Source organism: Capra hircus, chromosome 1, assembly GCF_001704415.2.
Source record: "Capra hircus breed San Clemente chromosome 1, ASM170441v1, whole genome shotgun sequence".
In the NCBI taxonomy this organism is placed as follows: Eukaryota; Metazoa; Chordata; class Mammalia; order Artiodactyla; family Bovidae; genus Capra; species Capra hircus.
In genome coordinates, this window is record NC_030808.1 from 127,417,886 (window position 1) to 127,442,010 (window position 24,125).

The 24,125-nt window shown below is 49.8% G+C and overlaps 1 protein-coding gene across 1 annotated transcript in view; it reads right to left on the bottom strand.

Moving 5' to 3' along the window:
• Window positions 1-23,879, bottom strand: part of SPSB4 (splA/ryanodine receptor domain and SOCS box containing 4) — an 89,753-nt gene extending 65,874 nt beyond the window's left edge. The window contains exons 1-2 of the mRNA XM_018049789.1: window positions 23,802-23,879; window positions 9,000-9,846 (exon numbers count right to left, since the gene is read on the bottom strand). Of these exons, the coding sequence (XP_017905278.1) occupies window positions 9,000-9,693 (694 nt within the window). The 5' untranslated portion in view covers window positions 9,694-9,846; window positions 23,802-23,879. The remainder of the gene's footprint in view (window positions 1-8,999; window positions 9,847-23,801) is intronic.

The following is a 24,125-nucleotide window of genomic DNA, read 5'->3' on the forward strand; positions in this document are numbered from 1 at the left end:
TGCTTGGCTTGGGTATGGGGACAGATGTGCGGTGCATGGTGCACAATGAGGGGTGGGAATAGGTCGCTCTGGGGTCAGGCTTCAGAGGGGCGGCAGCTCTGAGCCCTGCCCACTCCCATCCAACCAACTACAACTCCAGTTGCACTGCAGTGGAGAAGAGAAAAGCTAAGCGAGGGGTGGGAGCTCAGCACAGTAACACACACTGCTTGAGCACCTACTATGTACTCTGCTGCAGGGGTGGCGGAGGAGACTAGGATGCACTTCTGGCCTCAAAGAACTGCCACTTTTAGCAGTAGCAGGCAGCAGCAATAACAAAACAACAGCAAAACAAGCAAGTTAAAAAAATAAATCAGTAAATAAATAAAACAGAGAGTATGTTGTGGTAAGAAAGGCGTGTTTCATTTATTTATTTATTTTTGCCTGTGCTGGGTCTTCACTGCTACCTGCAGGCTTCTTCTCTAGCTGCAGTGAGCAGGGGTTACTCTCTAGTTGCGATGTGTGGGTTTCACATTTTGGTGGCTTCGCTTGTTGAGTAAGTAAGTAAGTAAATTCACTCAGTTGTGTCTGACTCTTTGCGACCCCATGGACTGTAGCCTACCTGGCTCCTCCCTCCATGGGATTCTCCAGGCAAGAGTACTGGAGAAGAACACCGTTTTTAGGTGCATGGACCTCAGTCGTTGCAGCACACAGGCTTAGTAGCTGTGGCTCATGGGCTCCAGAGTGCGGGCTTAGGAGCTGTTGTGCTTGAGCTTAGGTGTTCCGTAGAGCGTGGGATCTTCCTGGACCAGGGATGGAACCTGTGAGCCCTGCACTGGCAGGTGGGTTCCTAACCAGGGGAGCCCAGAAAGATATGTTTTAAGAGTTTCATTCTGCTCTTCACTGACTTGAGAGAAACTACTGTTGTTTTTCTGAGTTTCCATTTTCTAACGATAATAATAAAATAATGAAAGGTTAAAAAAAAAAATCAGCAAAACACACTTCTTACAGACCTGCTCTTGCCTGGAGAATCCCCACGGACACAGGAGCCTGGCTGGCTATAGTTCACGGGGTTGCAAAGAGTCAGACACAACTGAGTGACTAAGCACAGCAGAGCACATGGACCGGCTCTGTGCAAGAAAGGGCCCAGTGACCTCACTATACTGACATGCATCCCATATAAAGACTGACTGAACTGACTGAATCAAATGATCATAGTCCAACAATGAGTTTGAAGCCATCTCAATACAAAATTAAAGCAACTGTGCCTCTTGAGATATCTGTATGCAGGTCAGGAAGCAACAGTTAGAATTGGACATGGAACAACAGACTGGTTCCAAATAGGAAAAGGAGTACGTCAAGGCTGTATATTGTCACCCTGCTTATTTAACTTATATGCAGAGTACATCATGAGAAACGCTGGACTGGAGGAAACACAAGCTGGAATCAAGATTGCCGGGAGAAATATCGATAACCTCAGATATGCAGATGACATCACCCTTATGGCAGAAAGTGAAGAGGAACTAAAAAGCCTCTTGATGAAAGTGAAAGAGGAGAGTGAAAAAGTTGGCTAAAGCTCAACATTCAGAAAACGAAGATCATGGCATCTGGTCCCATCACTTCATGGAAATAGATGAGGAAACAGTGGAAACAGTGTCAGACTTTATTTTTGGGGGCTCCAAAATCACTGCAGATAGTGACTGCAGCCATGAAATTAAAAGATGCTTACTCCTTGGAAGAAAAGTTATGACCAACCTAGAGAGCATATTCAAAAGCAGAGACATTACTTTGCCAACTAAGGTCCGTCTAGTCAAGACTATGGTTTTTCCTGTGGTCATGTATGGATGTGAGAGTTGGACTGTGAAGAAAGCTGAGCACCGAAGAATTGATGCATTTGAACTGTGGTGTTGGAGAATACTCTTGAGAATCCCTTGGACTGCAAGGAGATCCAACCAGTCCATTCTGAAGGAGATCAGCCCTGGGATTTCTTTGGAAGGAATGAAGCTAAAGCTGAAACTCCAGTACTTTGGCCACCTCATGCAAAGAGTTGACTCATTGGAAAAGACTCTGATGCTGGGAGGGATTGGGGGCAGGAGGAGAAGGGGAAGACAGGATGAGATGGCTAGATGTCATTACGGACTCGATGGACGTGAGTCTGAGTGAACTCTGGGAGCTGGTGATGGACAGGGAGGCCTGGCGTGCTGCGATTCATGGGGTCGCAATGAGTCGGACACGACTGAGCGACTGAACTGAACTGTGCTATATTTTAAATAAGACACCAAATCATTCATAAGCATTCATCAGGTGCCAAAGACGAGCTCAGCATTGGCTCAGCATGATGGGTAACTCAGGAAATACTGTAATATCAAAGGCTCCCCTCCACCCCACACCTAATGTGAGTCACATGCTGGCACATGCTGCATTTTTGCATCAATCTTAATATTCACAGCAACTCTGCAAGGTATATTTAATTATTCCCACAGCACAGAGGGGGGCAAACTAAGGCTCGAGGATGTCAATTAGCCAGCAGGGGTAAGAAATCAACTTCAAATCAGGATCAACAGTTTACCCTCAAAGACTGGAAATTACCTAGATGTCCAAAAGTAAGGGTCTAGATAATCAAATTATGATACAACCATTACACAGAAACCCATGCAGCTGTTAATAAGGAATGAGGTAGCTCTACATTAATCTTATTTAAAAAATCACCAAGATCTACTAAGAGGGGAAATGAGACGCAGAGCAACATTCACCGTAGATCGCGCTGGTGTGAAACTTCTGCAAGGACAAGGGAAAGAGTGACAGTAGTGGTTGCCAGCAGGAAGAGGCTGGGGAGGTTTGGCATGGGGGTATTTCACCAGACAGTCCTTTGTGACATTTAAATTTGTTGTCACATGCACCGTTTATCTTTCAAAAGTAAATGCACATATATTTTTAAATCCCTCTGGGGCTTCCCTGGTGGCTCAGTGGTAAAGAATCTGCCTGCCAGCGCAAGAGACACAGGTTTGATCCCTGATCTGTGAAGATCCCACATGCCGAAGGGCAACTAAGCCCACGCCCCACAACTATCGAGTTTGTGTTCTAGAGCCCAGGAGCCAAAATTGCTGAGGCCATGTGCCACAATTACTGAAGCCCGCGTTCCCTAGAGCCTGTGCTCCACAACAAGAGAAGCCACCACAATGAGAACCGCGAGCCCTGCAACCAGAGAGCAGTCCCCACTTGCCGCAACCGGAGAGACGTCCTCGTGGCCATGAAGACCCAGCACAGCCAGAAATAAATAAAATTGTTTTAAAGATGAGTAAATAAAGTCCCCAGTCTGCCCGTTTCCCTCACACACGCCTCCTGGGTGACCATCTGTGCCCTGGGGAACTGCACACCCACCTGGAGAAAGAAGGCACACACGTGTGGAAAGCAGTGAGTGGAGTGGAGCGGGAGGAGGGCTCCGTGGTGAACTGGGGGCTCAGGGGACAGAGCCATGGGCTGAGGGCTGGGGTGAGATGGAGTCAGGGCAGAGTGATAGGGCACTGGTCAAAGGGGAGACCAGGCCTGGACCTGAGTCCGGAGGGAGGAGAAGTGCAGTCCCGATGTCAGGGCGGCTAGGAGGACCGTGCCACCGGGAGACACACGGGAGTTGGGCAGGAAGGTCGTGAGTACAGAGCAGACAGCTCTGGCAAGGGGACAGTGTCCTTGCAGTCATGCTGGTAGAAAACTCTCTCTGGCCTTCATCAATACCAGAAGCCTTGGCTGGCCGCCAGGGCTTCTTTGAGGAGCTGTTGCCCCAATAAATACTTGTTGGCAGATCAATTAAACCATCTAGGAATGACGTCTGGAACGACAGTATCTCTGGCTTGAGGAAGGTGGACAAGCCCTCCCTGCTCATCAGGCCTGAGATGCTAGAGGTTCCCACCCCCTGTCCCCCAGAAAGTCAGTCCTGGGCTCAGTTCTTTGGAACTGGTAGGCAGAGTGGAAGAAGGGCTGGCCCAGGCTGCAGGAGGCAAGGTGCAGGAGTGCCCCAGGCTTCAGTACAGCCCTGCCAGTAGCTAGTTGTGGGGCCCTGAGCCAACTCTTCAACTCTCCAAGGTTCAGTTTCCCCATCTATAAGATGGGGATAATAACAATAACAATAACAGTTCACTGTGTGGACTGAAAAAAAAAAAAAAGTGAGTAAGACACTTGGTCCAGGGCATAGAACCTAGCTGGTACCCCTCCAAACACAGAATTACATGACTCCCAAATCAAAGCTTCTGTGTCTGAGGCCCCTCTCCTCTTCCTGGGTCACTCACGTACTACTTGTGCGTGCGTGTTAAGTCACTTCAGTGGTGTCCAACTCTTTGTGACCCCATGGACTATAACCCGCCAGGCTCCACTGTCCATGGGATTCTCCAAGCAAGAATACTGGAGAGGGTTGCCATGCTCTCCCTCCAGGGAATCTTCCCGACCCAGGGATCGAACCTACATCTCTTATGTCTTATGCACTGGCAGGCAGGTCCTTTACCACTGAGCCATCTGGAAAGCCCTCATATACTACTTACCAACCAAGAATTCCAAGACAGGAGACAGAGCTGTTCTGTCAGGCCTCCTGGCTGCCAGCATGTGGAAGGAGGAGCCGGGGTCAGGGGAGTAATTCCGGAAACCAGCCTGAAGCAGATTCCAAAGGCAGGGCCCACCCCAGGGACGACCCTCAGCAGTTGGGACGCTTTCAGTGACATTCTCCTGTGAGCGACCAAAGCACGCCTGATTCACAGACACTGCTGGGGCTGTCTTTATGCAACAAACTTTTCAGAACATCCTGCAGAGCTCTGTGCTAAGCCAAGAGCTTTGAGGGCTGGAGGTGAAACCAGTGGGAGGGACAGATTCTCAGGGCCTCCTCCAAACTCACTGCCAAAGGAAAGGTTTCCATCCTTTGCTGAGTAGCCACCCAGCCTGATGGAGCAGCCTCTCCTGTTCCTTCCCTTTTATCTGTAAACATCTACACAAGGAACCCACTGGACCAGCCTGCCTCAGTTTGATCCTGTTATTAGCTATGTGACCTTTAGCAACTTACTCAAGCTCTCTGGGCTTCAGTTTCTTTATGGGAAAATGAAGATGATCAAAAAGGTGGTTAGCTATGAAGAGTTGTTACGAGGATTAAATGAACTAAAATGTGCAAAGTACTTAGAATCTAGCCCAGCCCACACTAAGTACCAGAGAAGTGTCGGTCATGGGTGATGGTGTCACCGCTGTTATTTGGCCCCGGACACAGGTACCTTGAGCCAGCTTGCCAGTTTGCCTGGCCTTGGTTCTGTGCTTCTCGACTCACTCAAATGGCAGAGTCCCTGGGCATCCTGTAGTTCTTTATTGTAAACCCCCCACCCCAGATGCTGAGCTGTTTTGCTCCAGGGCATAGCGGAAGAACACATCTGTAATAGGAAAATGCACTTCCAGGAGCTCTTAGCCTCCACAAACACATACTTCAGAGTCACAAGCAGTTAGCTCTAAGTCTTGCTTTTATAGTTGTAAAAATTAATAAAATTGAGAAAATGATGTCCATTAACTTCCTTCCTACATATTGGAGAAGGCTCTATTGAGGCCACTTTGATTTTTATCCTTAGGTGAACCCCCAGACCTGGCCCAGCTCACCTAGTTAATCGAAGCAGTGAGCAGCAGTCGCTGTGGGCTTGCTCTGTGCTGGCGAGCTTTACCACGGCTGTTTCACAAAGGAGAACACTGAGGTCCACAGGGAGGAGGTAATCCTTGTCCACAGCCACCTGGTGAATGCTGGGGCCAGACTCTAAGCCCATCTTTTCTCCCCACCGCGATCTTGTGGGGAATCAATCCATCCCAGAGAGGAACTCCAGCTGCCTCTCTGCTCCATAACCTCTCTGTGACTGCAGTCCCCTAATCCCTTGGTCAGGGCTGAACTTGGGGACCTGCCTTCATGTCCACAACCAGTGTTGCTCAGACTTCTCCTCATACTCAGAAAGCCATCTTGGGTCACCCTACCTGCCTAGGGACTCCCTAGGGCCAAACCCCTCTCAGTGTCCAGGAATCCACTGGACTTCAGCCCAGGTTACTAGCTATAGGCATTGCACAGTCCCCTCCCCACCAGTCCCTGTCAGACTCCCCTCACCCTGTCCTTTGGTGGCCCACCCTATAGTCAGGTCTTGCCCCATTGACCATCGGTCTTTCAAAGCCCAGAAAAGCTGAGCTCCCACTTTGGGAGTCACACCCTGCCCAAGATAGAAAACATCACTCCTGTCTGAGAAGAGGCCAGGATCACAGTACTCAAGTCAGTCCTGTAACCCAATGGGAAATGCCCAAGGCTCATATGACATGACATCCCGGCCTCCCCCTTGCCTCCTGGATGGGCATTCTAGCCTCTGCCAACTGGGAAAAAATCACTGCCAAAGGGGAGGATGGAACATTCCAAGTTTCAGTCTCACCAAGCATCTCCAGCCACCTGAAGGATCCAAAAGCCCCAGATGTCAGGACACAACTATCCTTTCCCATCCAGACTCTGCCCTCAGCAGAACATCAAGGCCTGCCTGCTCTTGATCCTATCCTGCATGGGGGAGCCACTAGCTGCAAAAATTAGCACCTTAGCTTGTAGCTAAAAATGAAGCAGCAGGTAACACCCAAGTGGAATCAATACCCAAGGGAAAGCCCACCTTGGGGGCCCAATTGTTGGCTCAGGTAGTTCTGGTGGGTATCAATGCCAGGCTTTCATCCCTGCTATCATATTATTGGTGCCACTGCATGAGATTTCACAGCAGCTATGAAAGGGACCTGACACTGTTCCCTTTTACAGATGAGTAAAATGAGCCCTGAGGCATTAGAGCGTCTCACCAAAGACATAAAACCCCTGAGCACTGAGGATGCAGTGGGAAGCAAGGCGTGTCAGAACCCAGAGCCTTGGCACATCAAGGCCACCCTTCTAGTCCAGTGAGCAATTCTGGCAAGTAGATTTCCCAGTTCCATTTCACAAGAGTATTTGTTAACAAAAATAAAATTTGCTGTTGCTGTTGGTTTTCTCAGCACTGGGGTTTGCCTGGTTACCACGTCACCCAGCATTCTCCACTAGGCACTGTGGTGACTAAGCTAGCCCATCTCAGGACAAATATTCATCCTTTCTTTATTTAACCAGTCAATCAGAGAAAAAACAGAACAACACTTTGCCATTCAACGTCAATCTTAGTCCAACAACCACGGAAATGAAATGCGAGCAAAAGTGTTGCCAATTAGACCACAGAGTAGAGCACAGCAGCCACTTCCTTGTGGCCTATCACCCTTGAAAATGGTCAACCCACCCTAGCTCGAGTCAACGTCAATTTTACTTGAGTATAATCTTGTCCTTGACCTCTTTTCTGGAGTGTCACTCTCAGTCACTCAGCTAAAGTGGGGAGCACGGGAAAAGAATGGGCTTCAGAGCTGAGAGAATTAGGTAGGCCCGGGTTCTTGTTCTTTGTAAGCTCCGCTCTTCAGTTTCCTTTTCTCTAAAAGGGGGCAGTTATATCTCTGGTTTAAAGTTAACAAGCTGGAATTCTGGCTTTAAATGCCCACCTCAGGAGCTTCATCAGGGGTATAAGTCAAGTGGATAAGGTATGTGCAAGCCCACAAGTGCCTGACTCCAGGCTCCACTCAGCAGGGATTCAACGGGGGCCAGACAGCACCTCTGTCCAGGGGCCACCCTGCCTGAGTGACTCCCTCGTAAAACTGACAACCGTTTTTGTTACCAGGGTTTTAAGCTAGCTTCACAGGATGACTGTGTATATTAAATGTGAGAAGGCCTTAGAGGTGTCAGGAGTCAAACCCAACAGCCTGTGGGCTTACCTGCAACCTGCAAGGGAGTTCTGTTTGTCTACACGGTGTCTTTAGCAACTGCCAACTTGAAAAATGGGAATAGTTCGCACAAAATCTAGACTGCTGGGTCCTCTGGAAAGAAGTCAGAAGATTCCAAAACTTTTGGCTCTCATTCCCATGAGGCAATAATCACTGAGATGCCCCCTTTAAGAGATAGTTCAGCAGGAAGACCTAGATTTGAATGTTCAGCCCCTACATATAGCAGGTATTCAATAAATGATAGTTACTATCAATACTTATTATTTATCAGTAACTTGAGTGCAAGAGATTCAAGTGCAGAGACTGTCTTCTACTTGTCTCTCTTCTCCTGCTGTGGACTTGAAGCCAGGTACACAGGAGACATCACTTGGCACAATCCTTACAGAGACTGGCTTCTCTGGTGGCTCAGACGGAAAAGCATCTGCAATGCGGGAGATCCAGGTTCAGTCCCTAGGTTAGAAAGATCCCCTGGAGAAGGAAGTGGCAACCCACTCCAGTACTCTTGCCAGGAAAATCCCATGGACAGAGGAGCCTGGTAGGCTACAGTCCATGGGGTCGCAAAGAGTAGGACACGACTGAGCACCTTCACTTTCACTTTACAGAGACTGAAAGGTTTGTGACTAGCACCGACAGTTCTAAGCACTCTCCTAAGCACTTCATGTTCATTGTTGTTCAGCCGCTCAGTCATGTTCGACTCTTTGTGACCCCACGGGCTGCAATGTGCTAGGATTCCCTGTCCTTCATTCTCTCAGGGAGTTTGCTCAAACTCATATTCACTGATGTCATTGGTGATGCCATCCAACCATCTCATGCTCTGTTGCCCCCTTCTCCTGCCTTCAATCTTTCCCAGCACCAGGGTCACTTCACATTATTATTATCTTATTTGATTTCTCATAACAACCCTGAGCTAGATTACTATCACTGAGTCACTTCTGCAGAGAGGGAAACTGAGGCACAGCGCAAGATCACCAAGTGAGCAGAAAAAAGTCAAGATCCAAACCCAGGAGCCTGGCCTCAGGGTCCACATCCTCACCACCAGTCCGTGCCACAGGATGATCCCAAGTGCTGCCGGCGGATGGGGCCTCACTGCTTCCCCTCCCCCCCCACCTCCCCTCCCTCTCCAGCTCCACTAGGGACTGGCAGCTTCTGGACCCATCCCTGCCCGGCCCCCACCCCCGCAGTCCCCCACAGCAGGCTGCACTTACGGTCAAGGCCATTGATGTAGCGCATGGTGACTTCGCAGTGGCCCCACACAGCACTCACCACCGGGTAGAGCTTCTTGCCCTTGAGGCCACGGAAGGCCACGCCCAGGTACTGGCCGTCCACTACGAAGCTGAGTGTGCCCTCGTCCATGTCCAGCACCACGAGCAGTGAGTCGGGCAGCGCAAAGGCCTCCTCAGGCCCCAGGAATGCGGGGTAGGCCACGCTGGGCCGGTTCTTGCCATCGTGGTAGAGGCGGCTGCGGCCCAGGTCCCAGCCCCAGGACTCTGCGTCGCTGCCCACCAGCGCGGTATAGCCCACTGAGTGCAGGGGGGCCCGTGCTGTGGCCACGCCCACCACCGCGTGCGTGCCCCGCTGCCGCGCAGGCCAGTGGATCTGCCAGGCGTGCAGGCCACGCGCGTGGCCCACCTTGCCGCGGATGCCATCCGTGCTCTGCGCCACCGGGTGCCGGTGGAAGGTGAGCCGGTCGTCATCCTTGACGAAGACGTTGAGCGAGCGGTCCTCGGGGTTCCACGCGTGCCGCAGCTGCACCGCCAGCCCCGCCGCCGGCATATCCAGCAGCTGGTCCAGCCGCGCCGGCCGCCCCGGCTCCTCTCCCCGCAGCTCGCGCTTGGCCGGCCGCAGCGCCGGCTCCCGCACCTCCACCGACTTGAGGCTCCCCGAGAGCTTCTGGCCCATGGCTCACTGCCGGGACGGGGCCGCTGCAGGCCACCGCTACCTCCTGGGAGCTTCCACTCCCCGCAGCCAGGGATGGGCCACGGGGCTGGAAACCAGGCGTCTGGACCGGATACGCCCACAGCCTCCACGGGGCTGGGGCAGGGAACCAAGCTCCTGGAAGGAAGCAAAGGACACGGGTTATAACGGCAGCTTCGACAGCCATCTATGCCCATGCCTTCGCTGGGCCCTGGGCATGCATTCATAATAATAACTAATGAATAGAATGATATATGGCACTTATCTAGAACTCACCATTTGCCAGACACTGCTCTAAATGATTCACATTTATTAGCTCATTTAATCCTTAAGCCCTCCCAAAAAGACATTCATTATTATTCCCATTTTATAGATGAGAAACACATAGGTCATAGAGGCGGTAAGTAATTAACCAACGTCCCACAGTTAAGAAGGGGCTGAGCCAAGATCCACACTGAGGCCATCTGGCTTCAGAGTTTGTGTTCTGCTCTTGGAGAAATCACAGGCTGTTTTATTTTAGAAATAAGGACTGAGCCCAGAGAAATTGTGATTTGCTCAAGATCACAGAGAACCCCAGTGTACTTGGTCCCAAGAAACAAGCCCTGTGCCCTAGGTAGGGGAAGCAGGGTGCTCAAGACAGGGGCGTTGGAGATGTTTAGGGTGTGGTCCATTGGTTCCTATCCTTGACTGCCCTGGGGAGTTTAAATAGCATTTAAAGTGCAATCAGGCTTGAGAAGCTAGACACTGAGCAAAGATCCACCAAGGTCACCCAGGGACATGGACAAGGACATAAGGCAAGCATCTGAGGATAGGGTGAAGTCTCCATGGTAAGGTGAATTGGAAGCAGGGTGATGAGAGAGCTGGTGTTCAGGCTCTGGAGCCAGAAAGAATTATACATAAATCCCTCTCTCCATCTCTTAGCTGTGCGTCCACAGGAAGGTTCTCTTAGCCTCTCTAAGACTCCAGTCTATAAAATGGGGACAAAATATTCCCTCCAAGTGGTATGGGAAGCTAAGAGACAATATCAGAAGCCAAATCTGAGACTCTGCTGGCAGATTTTCCTTTCTGGCTCTATCGTCTGGACATCTTGCATGTACCACTTCCCTTTGGATGGGCAAGCTCTGTCTTTGGGTATAAAAGCCCCATTAACAGCATTGACTATGGACAGCTTCCTCTGAGACAAGACCCTGGTTTTTCAGGGAGGAGAACCTGGCCACCATCACTAAGAGACCAGCCAGGTCTCTTAGTGTTCAGGGTTCTTGGGGTGTTTGGATGGACCCTGGGTGTGGGGAAAGATGGAGAGCTGAGCCCTGCAGCCAATCTAGAGCAAAGCCATGTGTCTTCCCCTCCCTGGTCTGAGAGTTGCTAGGTTCAGAACACTTTCCCCTGAGACAGACCAGGAGGCAGACATTTCCCATGCCCTGCTTTGCCTGGTCACGCCGTCGCACCCTAATAGCGGTACAGTCCCAGCCAAAGTGCCATACAGCACTGGCTGCAATAGTGTGCATTGCTTTTTTGAACCTTCCAATTTTATTCTCAGCTCCTATTTTCTTTCCTTTCTATTGTCAGACCCCAGCTTCAGCTCATGCCAACCTTATCCAGAGAGCTCTGGCTAATGTTTAATCTAAGGGGATACCAGCATACGTAAAAATATGCAACACTAGACATTTCTAAGAGAGCAAAATAGTTACTCCTCTTCATATCCAAAATCACCCAAAATAAAGGAGAAAGAGAAACAGGGATGCAGATTCTATCTTCAGCAAAACCAGAACACATTTGTAATCCAAACCACAACTTATAAGGAAAGGCTGCCAAAAAACCGATCAAGGGCTGCCAAAAGCAGTGAAGATCAAAGGAGGTGTGAGTAAACACCTACAGAAGACACCTGTGGCTGCAGATAGCTGATGAAGATGGCAGAGTCAGCCAGTAGCTGGCACTCCCTAAAGAAGGAAAACGAAGATTCCTAATCAAGACCAGTGGGTACAGGGTGTGTGGTCCAGTGATGGGATCTGCCTCTGACACTATAGGAAAAAAGGAGGATGGGACTAACGGAGAAAACTACTGCCCGCCATCTTCACAGGAAGCAGTGTGCTATGAGGCAGAGTAGCAGAAAGTCCTGAACTGCGGGAAGCCCATGGCTATAGATCCCTGCTGACTGGGTGGAAGCTAGAACAAGTCGTTGCCACAGGCATGTGAACAAAGTTACCACGCACCAGGAAGCAATCCTGCTCTCCTAAAATACCTCATGGCACTTCCTCTACACACACTGCCTGCAAAACGCTGATCAGGTAGGTTCACCTCTTCCAAAGAGAAGCAGCTCATGACATAGTCAAAGATACTGGAAAAGAAAGAAATGAGGAAAAGAACAGGAAAAAAGATGGCAAACCAAGAAAACTCACCAGAAAAAAAGCTGTCATGAAACAGTTGAAAACTGTGACCAAATTTGTAAACTGATTTTGTGATCACTTATTTCATAAGGGAGGCAACCAGTACAGCCTTCAAAAAAAAAAAAAAGATTAAATACATTTTACACAGTTCAAAGGCAACCTCCAGAAGAACTCAAAATAAAACACAAACCTTCCAAATTGTCATAAAAAACACAGCACAAAATAAAAGACCATACACCAAAAGATTTTGTTTTAAAAAGCAATAGAAGAAAAAAACACAAAAGACATAAAACTAAGACCAAAATCATATATATATATATATATATATATATATCAATGAATGGCCATAGGAAACTCCTAAAAAGAAAGATTTTAAGGTAACAAGACAAAACCCTCAACCATATGCCGCGTTTAAGAGACACTCCCAAAACAAAGTAATTCAACAATGTTGAAAATAATAGGAAAAGCAAATATATACCAAACAAGTGCAACCTCAAACTAAGCAGGTACTGAAACCTTAATATTAGGCTGTGCTGCTGCTGCTAAGTCACTTCAGTCGTGTCCAACTCTGTGCGACCCCATAGACGGCAGCCCACAAGGCTCCTGTGTCCCTGGGATTCTCCAGGCAAGAATACTGGAGTGGGATGCCATTTCCTTCTCCAACTAAAGTTAATTAAGGGCAGATGATTTTAAATGAGACAAAGAGCACTTTATAACAATAAAGAATATAATCTGCAATTGAAGACTGACTATGTTAAATAACAACACCAAAATTCAAAACAAAAGCTACAGAAAATACAGGGAAGATCAGATACCCAGTAGAGGCAGATGATTTTAATTCACCTCTTTTAGCTCATGACAGATCAACTGACCAAATTAAGTAAAAACGTAGAAAAACCAAAATTACATAATAAGATTTAATTTATGTATAGTAGCAGTTAGTGGAAGAAGTTTAGTTGTTAAGTTGTGTGCGACCCTTGTGACCCCCTGGACTGTAGCCCACCAGGCTCCTCTGTTCATGGGATTCTGCAGGCAAGAATATTGGAGTGGGTTGCCATGCCCTCCTCCAGGGGAGCTTCCCAACCCATAAACTGATCCCATGCTTCCTTCACTGCAGGCAGTCTCTTGCATTGCAGGTAGATTCTTTACCTCTGAGCCACCAGGAAAGCCAATTAATGTATATGCATTCCTAAAAGAGTTCCCATATATTAGGCCACAAATAAAATCTCTCCCCAAAAGCAGAAATAATACAGAATCTGATAACACAGAAGCTGACTTTATTTTTCTGGGCTCCAAAATCACTGCAGATGGTGATTGCAGCCATGAAATTAAAAGATGCTTACTCCTTGGAAGGAAAGTTATGACCAACCTAGATAGCATATTCAAAAGCAGAGACATCACTTTGTCAACAAAGGTCCAACTAGTCAAGGCTATGGTTTTTCCAGTGGTCATGTATGGATTTGAGAGTTGGACTATAAAGAAAGCTGAGCGCCAAAGCATTGATGCTTTTGAACTATGGTGTTGGAGAAGACTCTTGAGAATCCCTTGGACTGCAAGGAGAGTCAACCAGTCCATCCTAAAGGAGATCAGTCCTGGGTGTTCATTGGAAGGACTGATGTTGAAGCTGAAACTCCAATACTTTGGCCACTTGATACAAAGAGCTGACTCATTTGAAAAGCCCTTGATGCTGGGAAAGATTGAGGGCAGGAGGAGAAGGGGACGACAGAGGATGAGATGGTTGGATGGCATCACCGACTCAATGGACATGGGTTTGGTTGGACTCAGAGAGTTGATGATGGACAGGGAGGCCTGGCGTGCTGCAGTTCATGGGGTTGCAAAGAGGCAGACGCAACTGAGCGACTGAACTGAACTGAATACAGAAGAAAAGCTAGAAATTAATCCCCAAATTATGGATGACAAAATTCTATCTTTGGACATTTTAAAAAACTCTATTTTAAACAACTTGGATCAAAAAGAGACCTACATAAAAACTGAAGAGTATCTAGAAGATAAAATATAGAAAACATTCCATATCTTAGAATCTGAGGGATCCTATTAAAGTAGAGCTCAGAGGAAATCATGACTGGTATACTCATATTAGTGCATGAAGGAGAGTGAAAATATATAAATTAAGCATAATAAAATAGAAAAAGGTCTAATAAAAACCCAGGATATCCCTGGTGGCTCAGTGTTAAAGAATCTGCTTGCCAATGCAGGAGACATGGGTTCAATCCCTGGGTCGGAAAGATCCCTTGCAGAAGGAAATGGCAGCCCGCTCTAGTCTTCTTGCCTGGGAGATCCCATGCGTGAGGTCCCTGGTGGACTACAGTCCACAGGGTTGCAGAGTTGGACACAATTTAGCAACTAAAACATAACAAATTGAAAGAACAGAGCCTCTGGGGGTGCAGGACTATAAGCAGCTCTGTGGCCCACACAGGACATTTCTAAGGAAAATGGCTTTATCCTTATGTACACTATGCCAACTTTGGAGCAGCTGAAGAGACACCTTTGCTGGGTTGAAAGCAGTCACTTTCAGGTCATGGAGGTCTGGCTGCTCTCCTTTCTGGCCTTGAAGCCTCTGCCCCATTAGTGGCAGGTAGGGACCTCAAAAGTTGCTCCCACTGACAATAGTGAGGTGGACACACAGCAACCCCTTTGCTGCTCCCCACAAGACAGGACCAAAGCAGAGTGCTCATGTCCACTAATGGTCCTTCATTAAGGAAAGCTAGTGATAGCACAATATAACAAAAGGCAGGGTTTCAATCCCTTCCTGTCCACCGGGCCTTGCGTAAGGGCTTAACCTCTCTGAGACGCATCTGAAAAGCACTCTATGGGCTAACCTTGCCTGTCTTTGCAAGGATCAGGGGAAACATCTGTCTGGAATGGCACAGGTACCTGGGAGGCACTGGGTGAATGTTACATGCTTCTTTAAATTGTGCATGTCCTCTGCCCTAGCCATTTAACCACCTGAATGCATCCCAAGGCCTTCCCTGGTGGCTCAGCGGTAAAGAATCCACCTGCAATACAGGAGATGTGGGTTTGATCCCTGGGTTGGGAAAAGCCCCTGGAGAAGGAAATAATAATCCACACCAGTATTCTTGCCTGCAGAGTCACACGGGCAGAGGAGCCTGGTGGACTATAGTCCATGCGGTCTCAAAAGAGTCATGACTAAATTCGAGCACTGAACTTGAAAAAGCTGGTGTTGCCCCTTGAAGACCCTGCACAGCCAAAAATAAAAAGCAAAAAAAAAAAAAAAAAGGATAAAGGGCATGCGCTAGGATTTAGCTACAGAAGCAAAGGGCAGAGTGGTTCATAGCAACAAAGGACAGAGATCAGTGTAAATGCTCACAATAGGAGGTTTTGACTTTCTCTCCGGTGCCCAGCTCACAGCCAGATCCACTCTGCCCATACCTGTCCAGCACCCAAGTGGGACAGTCCCTCTGCAGTCCTCACTCCAGAGAAGTTCCAGCTCCTACAGTCTCCTACAACTGTGACTGAACTAACAAATGAATAAAAGAGGGGCTGAGTTACTTGGGCTTATTCCCATGTAAGCTGTCAGAGGCAGAGGTTAGGATCAGCATGACCAGCTAAAAACAGGGCCAAGGACAGAGCTGGGAGACAAAAAGTTACTAGTGCAAAGTCCCAACCTCTAAACCAGGGTGACACATCAATCTTCATGTCTTTAACCATGTACAGTTGGGGCCCCAGACCTTCCTTCCTCAACTTCCCCATCCTGCCTGAGAGCCCCTCCTCCTCCAGGAAGCCTGCCTCGATCCTCCGGGCCTCTAGGTGCCTGTCCCTCCTAAGTTAGCCAGGACTTTCTGGTCCACTGTCCTATTTTTTTTTCTACCTCGAGGGACATTGCTCTGGAGATGGGAAGCTTCCCCTGGGCTTCTTCACAACACCCCTCCTCTCCCCAAGCACATGTACAAGCATGGTGCTCTGAAGACAGGGCAGAGTACATGTATGGTGTGAAGAGATTCTGGCCTTCAGCAAGGTCTCGCTTTCTGTTCTCTCTAGAGGATTCGGCAGGAAAAGGTCCAGGGCTGGAGTCAGGAGAATGGGAATACAGGGCCTTGTTCCCCACTAACACAGTCACCATCTCTGAGTCTCTGAGCCTGGGTCACATCCAGTTTGCCCCCTGTTAGATATTGCTGTGCTCCCTTCCTGCTTCCAGCCCTCATTTATTCATTTGACAAAGACTTGGTGGATGGCTGCCTCGTGACAGGTTCTTTACTGCTGAGAGCTGGGGGCATGCAGTAGTGGCCAAGTCAGGCTCAGCCCCTGCCCCCTCTCTCTAGCCAGAGGGAGTGAGGGCTTGTCACATCTCCCCTCTCATCTCCACCACAGCACGTGGCACTGGACTAGGCATAGACGAGATACAACAGGGTCTAACTCCCTGGTAGGAGTAACATCAGCTCTCAGCCAGCAAGCGGAGGGCATACTGAACAGTGCCTCCGTCACATTTCCTCAAACTAAACTTAATTTCTTAGGCCGTGCTTGAATGGGGATGCTTAATGACATTATCCAGAAGGATCCGCCCCGGGGCTTCAGTGATGGCTGAGCAAGAAAACAAAAACTCAAATTGTCAGTTGCCCTTCCCAGGACCCTGGCGGGTGTTGCAGCCCGAGAGGGAAATGAGGAGACACAAAGCGTGGATGTCGCACTTTGTCAGGAGCCTCAGCTGTTTGCAAAATGTGATACTCAAGTCTTCAGAGGCCCAGGACCCCAAATCCCATTCTCGGAGTCTTGTCTGCTGGACTTAGTCAGGCATGGGGTCTGCCAGGAGACAGGACTGCTGCAGGATTGATGATGACTGGGTGAAATGCCCTCCCCTCAATGTGGCCTCTGGCTTTGGACTTGCTAGGGAAGGGGCTGGGGGTGGATTTCATTCCTTCATTTAACCAGCAGTAACCATGCCTCCCTGGAGATGTGAGGCTTCAGGAAAGTGTAAGACCTGATCATTTCCTGTCCAGGAGAGCTCAGAGGGGTCAGACTCAGTGACAAGTCTGAATAATGACAAGGACTGTAAGAAGCAGTGCAGTGTGATACCACTTGAATCCCTATAATAGACTGACTGTTGCTTTCAAACATATACGACAGCCCTTGTGAAATGCAAAGCTGATCTAATCATATTCCCTGCTTAAAATCCCCCACAGGCTTTCCAGGGCTTTCAGGAGAAAGTACAAACTCCTAACCCTTGTTATTGTTGTTGTCTAGTTGCTAAGTTGTGTCCAACTCTTTCATAGACTATAGACTGCCAGGCTCCTCTGTCCATGGGGTTTCCCAGGCAAGAATGCTGGAGTGGGTTACCATTTCCTTCTCCCGGTGATCCTCCTGATCCAGGGACAAACTTGCTCTCTCCTGCATTGACAGGCAGATTCTTTACCACTGAGCACCCAGGGAAGCCCCTCCTAACCCTTCCACCCCACAAAAGCTCCACAGTGCTTTCTTGGCCCTTCTCCCTCTATGAAGCCCCTCACAGCATCCCCACTAAGCTGTGCGAATTTCCCCACAGGCACCACAGGAGCACACACACTCGTGTCCTGAACCTCTGCTGCTTTCACTGGTTCACTCTCCCTTGCATACCCCTCCCACATATACTCACCTGGGTAATTCATTCAACGTGGTTATCAGTGCCTCTGGGGAGCTTGTGATCCAGTGCTTTGAGAGCCCTGCACCTGTCTCCATCACAGACTTATCACTGATGTCTCCTCAGCCACCTCCCTCCCTCTGAGACGGGGGACAACTCAAGAGCAGGGGCTGGGTCCGCCACCAGAGTCCTCGGGACCCTGCCGGGGTCTGGCTCAGAGGGAAAGTGGTGGGTGCGAAAGCATGAGCAAAGAAATAAAAGCAACCTGCTGCCTCGGAGAGAGCCTCCACTGAGGCATGACAGAGAGAGCAGAGCACCGTGAGCTTGGCCGAGTCAATTACTTACATCTTCAGCCCTCAGTTTTCACCTTTGCCTAATGGTGCCAATGGTACCTACTTGGACCTGGTTCGACGGGGATGTTCCTAAGATTTTCTTGGTATAAATATTAAGCAAAGAGGCTATTCTATTAAAAGGTGCTCCTTGAGAGTGAACCTGCCAATAGTGAATGAGCCAAAGAACCCCCAAGGTTTTATTCACTGGCATCCATTAGCTTTTCTCTCTGTAGATATGCATGGAGCTTCAGCGACACTTGGCTGGGGCAGGCCCTTTCTTACCAGGAGCTCACAAAGAGAGCCATCTGTCCAGCTCCACGTGGAACGGTCTCACGCCGGTCCTCCGGGAGCATGAATCAATGAGGCTTCCCTGCGCCTCTGCTTCTTGTGGGGTTTCCATGGGAATCCTCCCACGCGTGACAGAGCCAGGAGCCCCCAAGGCGGAAGCTCAGGCTGTCAGTCAGCAAGGAGCGAAGGGGATGGAATGAAGAAGGTTTGCTAGGCAGTGACCAAGCCAGCTTGCTCTGCAAGGTCATTTGAAAGAGACACACCTCTAAGGCAGCGAGGCCAGAGGCCTTACATCCAAGTGCATTCCTGGCAGAGTCCGGTTCCTGCTCCAACTGCCCCTGTGCCCCAAGCATGTGTGGGCAGCTCTGTGGGACAGCTGGCCTCTGTGAGGCTGCGGCAGACCTACCTAGGGGAAAGCGGCTGGGGGTGCGTGAGGCATAACAGGACCCTCAAGGAAAAACTTCAAGGAAGAAAACACAGTGACCTTCATGTCTAGCCTGTCATTTATCTCCCTAACCGAACTTTGCTCGCTTGGTCTAACCGGTTGTCTGAAATCTCAATGCCTGAATGAAAACGGAAACTGCATGCCCCAGGCTTGGTCAAGGAGATCATGATAGGAACCTGCTGGAATTTCTGAAGGTCCTTCTGTTAAGCTTCAGGTGTCTCTGGGAGCAGTTTTGAGATACTGGGTGGGGGTGGGGGGGGCACGACTAGAGAGGAAGAGGGGATGGAAGGAAATGGGGAGACAGGGAGACCCAGAAAGAGAGAGGAGAGACAGGGTGCCCTAGAGAGCAGGGAGCCGCTATGGCCCCAGGAAGCCATGTGACGTGGCATCTCACAGAATGTGGCTGACGGGCGAGACGTCTCTGTGGACAAAGCCACAGACTGGTTTCTGGAGAAGGCAGAGCTCCAGGCTCACCCATCAGTGACTTTTCACCTCCCTGAAAGCCGGGTGGAGGACTTGGGAGCTGCTCTGGGCCCCTCTGCTCACACCAGCACACGGAGGTGCAGAGCTCTGGGCAGTTTCCTGCAGCCTTTCTGCTCCAGGGTGCACCTGGCCTGCCTCATAAATGGGGCTCCCCCACTGCTCGCCCTCTGCGTGCCTCTTCTCTCTTGACTGGCATTCCCAGCCCTCTGCGGATTCTCTCAAACTGGGTCTCCAACCCTGCTCTCTCTCCTCAGCACCAGACCCACCTACTCAGAAGCCTCTGGCCACCCCAGATCACCCCAGACTAGCTGCTCCTTCAAATGACGCTGTAAAGCCAGGTGGCCTCTTTCCCCTTGGACACGCCCACCCATTCTAGATAGCAGACACTGTGGCTTAGGGGCTGCAGGCACCTCAGAATCTACACGCCCAGGGCTGAAAGCAGCCTCTTCTTCTCTGGCAAACCCGGTTCCTCTCTGCTCATCCTCTTTTCTGCCGTGGATCTCCCTGTCTCTCGGTCTCCCTCAGGGCCTTCGGCTCTCCCTTAACTCAGATCTTGCCTGGATTACTGCAGGGGTCTCCCGGTGGTGCCCCAAGCCATCATCTATGCTGCCACAGGGTAAATCTGACCGAGGCACCCACTCACCTTTTGTTCAGTTTTCCTGGTGGCTTCACCAGGGAGAAGCTGTACCCCTTTCCTTGGTACATAAGAATCCCCAAGACCTGTCCTTGCTTATTTCTCCCGTACCAGTCTCCCAGCACGGCCCCCATCAGAGCAGTCACAGTAGACTCCTCTCACAAAGCCTATCCTGCCCATCCTTTCTCCTGGGAGCCTTCTCACCTTTCCTGGCCTGACTGATATTCATTCTCCTCATACTTCCAAGTGGGGCTGGGCACCCTCTGTGGCATTCCTCCATTGCCCTGTGCTCTTATCCTGCATCCCCAGCTGTCTTCTGTGCCACCAGCTCTGTTTCTTGCTGGCGAGGCCAGCGCCTGCCCACCCAGCCTCTACCTCCTACCAGCACCTGCTACCTCTGGCTGCATCGGGCTGAAGAAGACACTTCCACTCCATACCTCTTGTACAGTTTGCCTTTCTTTTTTTCTTTTTTTTTTTTTTTTTTCAGTTTGCCTTTTTTAACAACAAACAACATTGTTCTCTCATGATTAAAGTACACATTTTAAATGGGGATTAACTCAACATGCATAGCAAAAAAATCACACGCAGTCCACACCGGCCAGGAAAGTTCTTCTGAGGAAGGTTCATGACACCTGATTTGGGTCTTCGATCCTCTTTTGCAAAGGACTCAACAGAGATGACTTTTCCTACAGCTTCAGAACAGATACCCTCTGTGAGCCTTATTTATGGACCATATTTTATTCAAAATATTTTACTTAAAATGTGTTGCTGGGGACTTCCCTGGTGGTCCAGTGGTTAAGAATTTGAGCTCCTAATGCAGGGTACCGGGGTTCAGTCCCTGGTCATGGAACTAAGATTCTACATGCTACAACTAAGACCCAGTGTCAAATAAATATTTTAAAAATAAAGGACTTCCCTGGTGGTGCAGTGGGTAGCAATCCGACTGCCCATGCAGAGGACACAGGTTCAAGCTCTGGTTGGGGAAGATTCCTCATGCCAGGGAGCAACTAAGCCTGTGCGCCACAACTCCTGAAGCCGGCGTATCTAGAACCTGTGCTTTGCAACAAGAGAAGCCACTGCAATGAGAAGCCTATGTACCATACCAAGAGTGGCCCCCACTCACTGCAACTAGAGAAAGGCCGTGCAAAGCAACAAAGACCCAGGGCAACCAAAAATAAATCAGTAAGTAATTTAAAAAATAAAGGTGTTGCTGTTTTATTTTTTATTGTTGATCTTTCTTGCCAAGTGTGTATGGTTATGTTCACATCAGTTGTGTGTATGCACTTAGAGTCAGGTACCTCCACACCCCCCTGATTTTCTGCACCCTGTGGGCTGTTCTAGCTGTGAGGTTGCCTGAGACCCTTCTTTCCTGTACCAACAAAGAAGGAGCCCTTGAAGACCCTGGCTATGTAACCACGTCAGGCATCATTCTCTCTGGGAGAATCAAGTAGCCCCTGTAGGGTGAAGGGAACTAGGTCTTTTCCCAAAGAGGAGGGGAACTCAGCACTGGCCCAGGTCTTGGCCACTTTCTGGAGTAGAAGTGAAGCTCCCCAAGGACAGGCCTGTCCAAGTGAGGAGGAGCCAGGTTTGATAAAAGCCAAGGAAAAAGTCTTTGAAGTGTTGGAGCAAAGCCAAAAAGGTCAGGGGGTAGAGGTTAATAAGAGAGGAAAACAGTGAAAAAGGGGTGAAAGGAGGCAGGAACCAGACCTGTAAGTCTTTGGAGGCACCTTAATCTTACTCCTGGGCAGCCTCAAGGAGATTCTAAGACTAGGAGGGATTTGATCTATCTTATATTTTTAAAAGATGTTTCTGATAAATAATAAATATAATAAATAATAGTAAATAATCTTATTTGCTAATGTGATATGTGAAAATTGTCTTGTAGTTTGAACTTGAATTTTGCTTATTCAAGAAAAATGAGGTAGAGCAACTTGTCATATGCTTGTTATTTCAGTTTTACTTTGTGCATGTGAACCGTGAATGGTTTTTTTCTTGTTGACTTAAGGACATTTTTACACATTAAAGAAATGAGCCCTTTGTGACAAGAGTGACAATTCTCCCAGTTTGTCCTGTCTTTTCACTGGTTCTGGTGATGTCCCTGTAGATTTTCTTCTCATACAACTGAGTTTACCAGTCTTTTAAGCAAAATAGAAATACAGCCTGGAGAGATATTTGAGTAGAATGGTCAGCAAGCAGAATTTTGTTTGTTGTTTGCCTAAGGTGGTCTAAATTCCTTTTATTGGTACTTTTAAAGGAAGTTTGTAAAATGGAATCTATCAGAGGGTTATGTATCTCAGGAGGATGGTGTCTTGTGTCTCAAACATCTTTCTATCAAGCTACCAACACAGTGTCTTTCTACAAACTCCGTTAATCAGCAGTACTTTTTGAAAAATGGAGTTGTGGAGGATGAAGAAGGATCCCCCATCAGTCTCAGTGACAGAGACTGCAGAATTGGGTTGGAGGAGACGGGCATCAAGGGGGAAAGAGAGGGAGAGGCGGGAGAGATGTGTTGCACAGGCGCTTCTTCCTTAGGTGCAACGACCGCCTGGAGGGGGGAGGGGCGAGCAGCTCCCGTATTCTCCTTTTAACAGCGTTTCCCCCAAGCTCAGGCACGTCTTCCTGATTTATGCTCATCGATTGCAGGAGGACGGAAGGCGGATGGAGGATGGAGGCTCTGATTCCTAGAGAGGAGAGAACTCCTTCAACCCCTAAACTCCCCCAGGAGGAGGCTGGAGCAGACGAGGAAACTAAGCTGGGAAAGATTAGAGTACTTGTCCAAGGTCACACTGCGGGCTGATGGTGGAGGTGAAATTCGAACTCAAGCCTTATTCCAGAGCGCTCTCCATCTCCTAGCGCTACGGCCCACAAGTGCCCTCCTCTCTCTGCCAGTCCTCAAAAGCCCATGCTCCTCCATCCCGGAGGCGGGAGTGGTCACTCCCCACCCCACTCTCCCCTCAAGCCCTCTTCTCCCTCCAGGAAGAGGTCCTGGGCTCGGCGTCCCCTCCTGGCTCCGAGCCCGTGGCGCGTCTTGCGCTACCAGGGCGGACACATTTGCCGCGCTCCAGGCTCTGGCCTCCTCCCTTCTTCCCAGACCCCACCCCCCTCCCCTGCCCGTGACTCACTCTGCACGCGACCCCCTCCCTTCCAAAGCATCGCCAAGTTTGTCTTCAAGCAAGGCCAGGAGCTGGCCCCAAGCAGCGCTCGGACTGGGCGACCAGCCTCACTATCCAGCGTCAAGAGTAAACAGTAACAACAGCCCCCATTTCACCAGCACCCACTGCGTGCCAGGCGCTTCACTTCCATCGCTCTGAACTGCCCCCGCCCCCCAACCCCTACGAACAGACTCCTGGAAATTACTGTCCCCAATACATCGACGAAAGAACTGCTGCAGCTCCGGAAAGTTGGATGACACGCTTGGGATCACACAGCTAATAATAATGCTGGCTAACGTTTGATCGAGTGGTTCTTATGTGTCAGGAACAGGTCTACGTACATTACGAGGACCACCCCATAGATGCTTCTAAGAGCCCTATTAAAAGGGTACCATTATCACCCCCATTCTACGGATGAAGAAATCAAGGTTTGGCGCCTTGTCCAAGGTCACTCATTCAGTGAATGACAGATCATGGACCTAAACCCAGGCAGGGTGACTCGGGCGGGAGCGGGGGGGGGGGGTGGGTAGTTTTTTGTGCTGTCTCCATTACGCAGAAAAGCAGCGGGCTTCGAACCTATGACACCAGGGTCCAGCCCCAAATGCCCAAAGGCAAACCAGCCAGCTTGGATTGCCACAGTCCGCAGAGAGGAATTCCCGGGGATCTGGACCGGACGCACGCCCGGAGCGCGGACTGTGGCCAGTGCCGGCCCGCACGAGGTCCGCTCGGCCAGACCTCGGCTCCCGCGCGCCTCTCACCAGAAGATGGAGAATACTCACCATAAAAGAGAGGGCAAGCGCCTGCCCTGGAGGAATCGCCAGCGCTGGCAGGTCCTGGACTCCGAGGAGAGACGTCTGTGGCCGCTGCCACCCGCTCAGGGGCGCCCGAGCGACCCCGAAGATGCCGGCTTGTTCCCCGGGGCCAGGGGCGCGTCCTCACGGCTAGAGCCCCGCAGCAGCGCCCCCTCTGCCCAGCAGGGTGGCCCAGAGTTGGAGCGTTCTTGGGGAAGTTGGCGCTCCAGCGCGGCGAGAGGGCGCAGGAGGTCGGGTGGGAGAGGGGAAGCGTCTTTCTGCGCGGATCCCGGGGGCGCGCCAAGGCCTGCG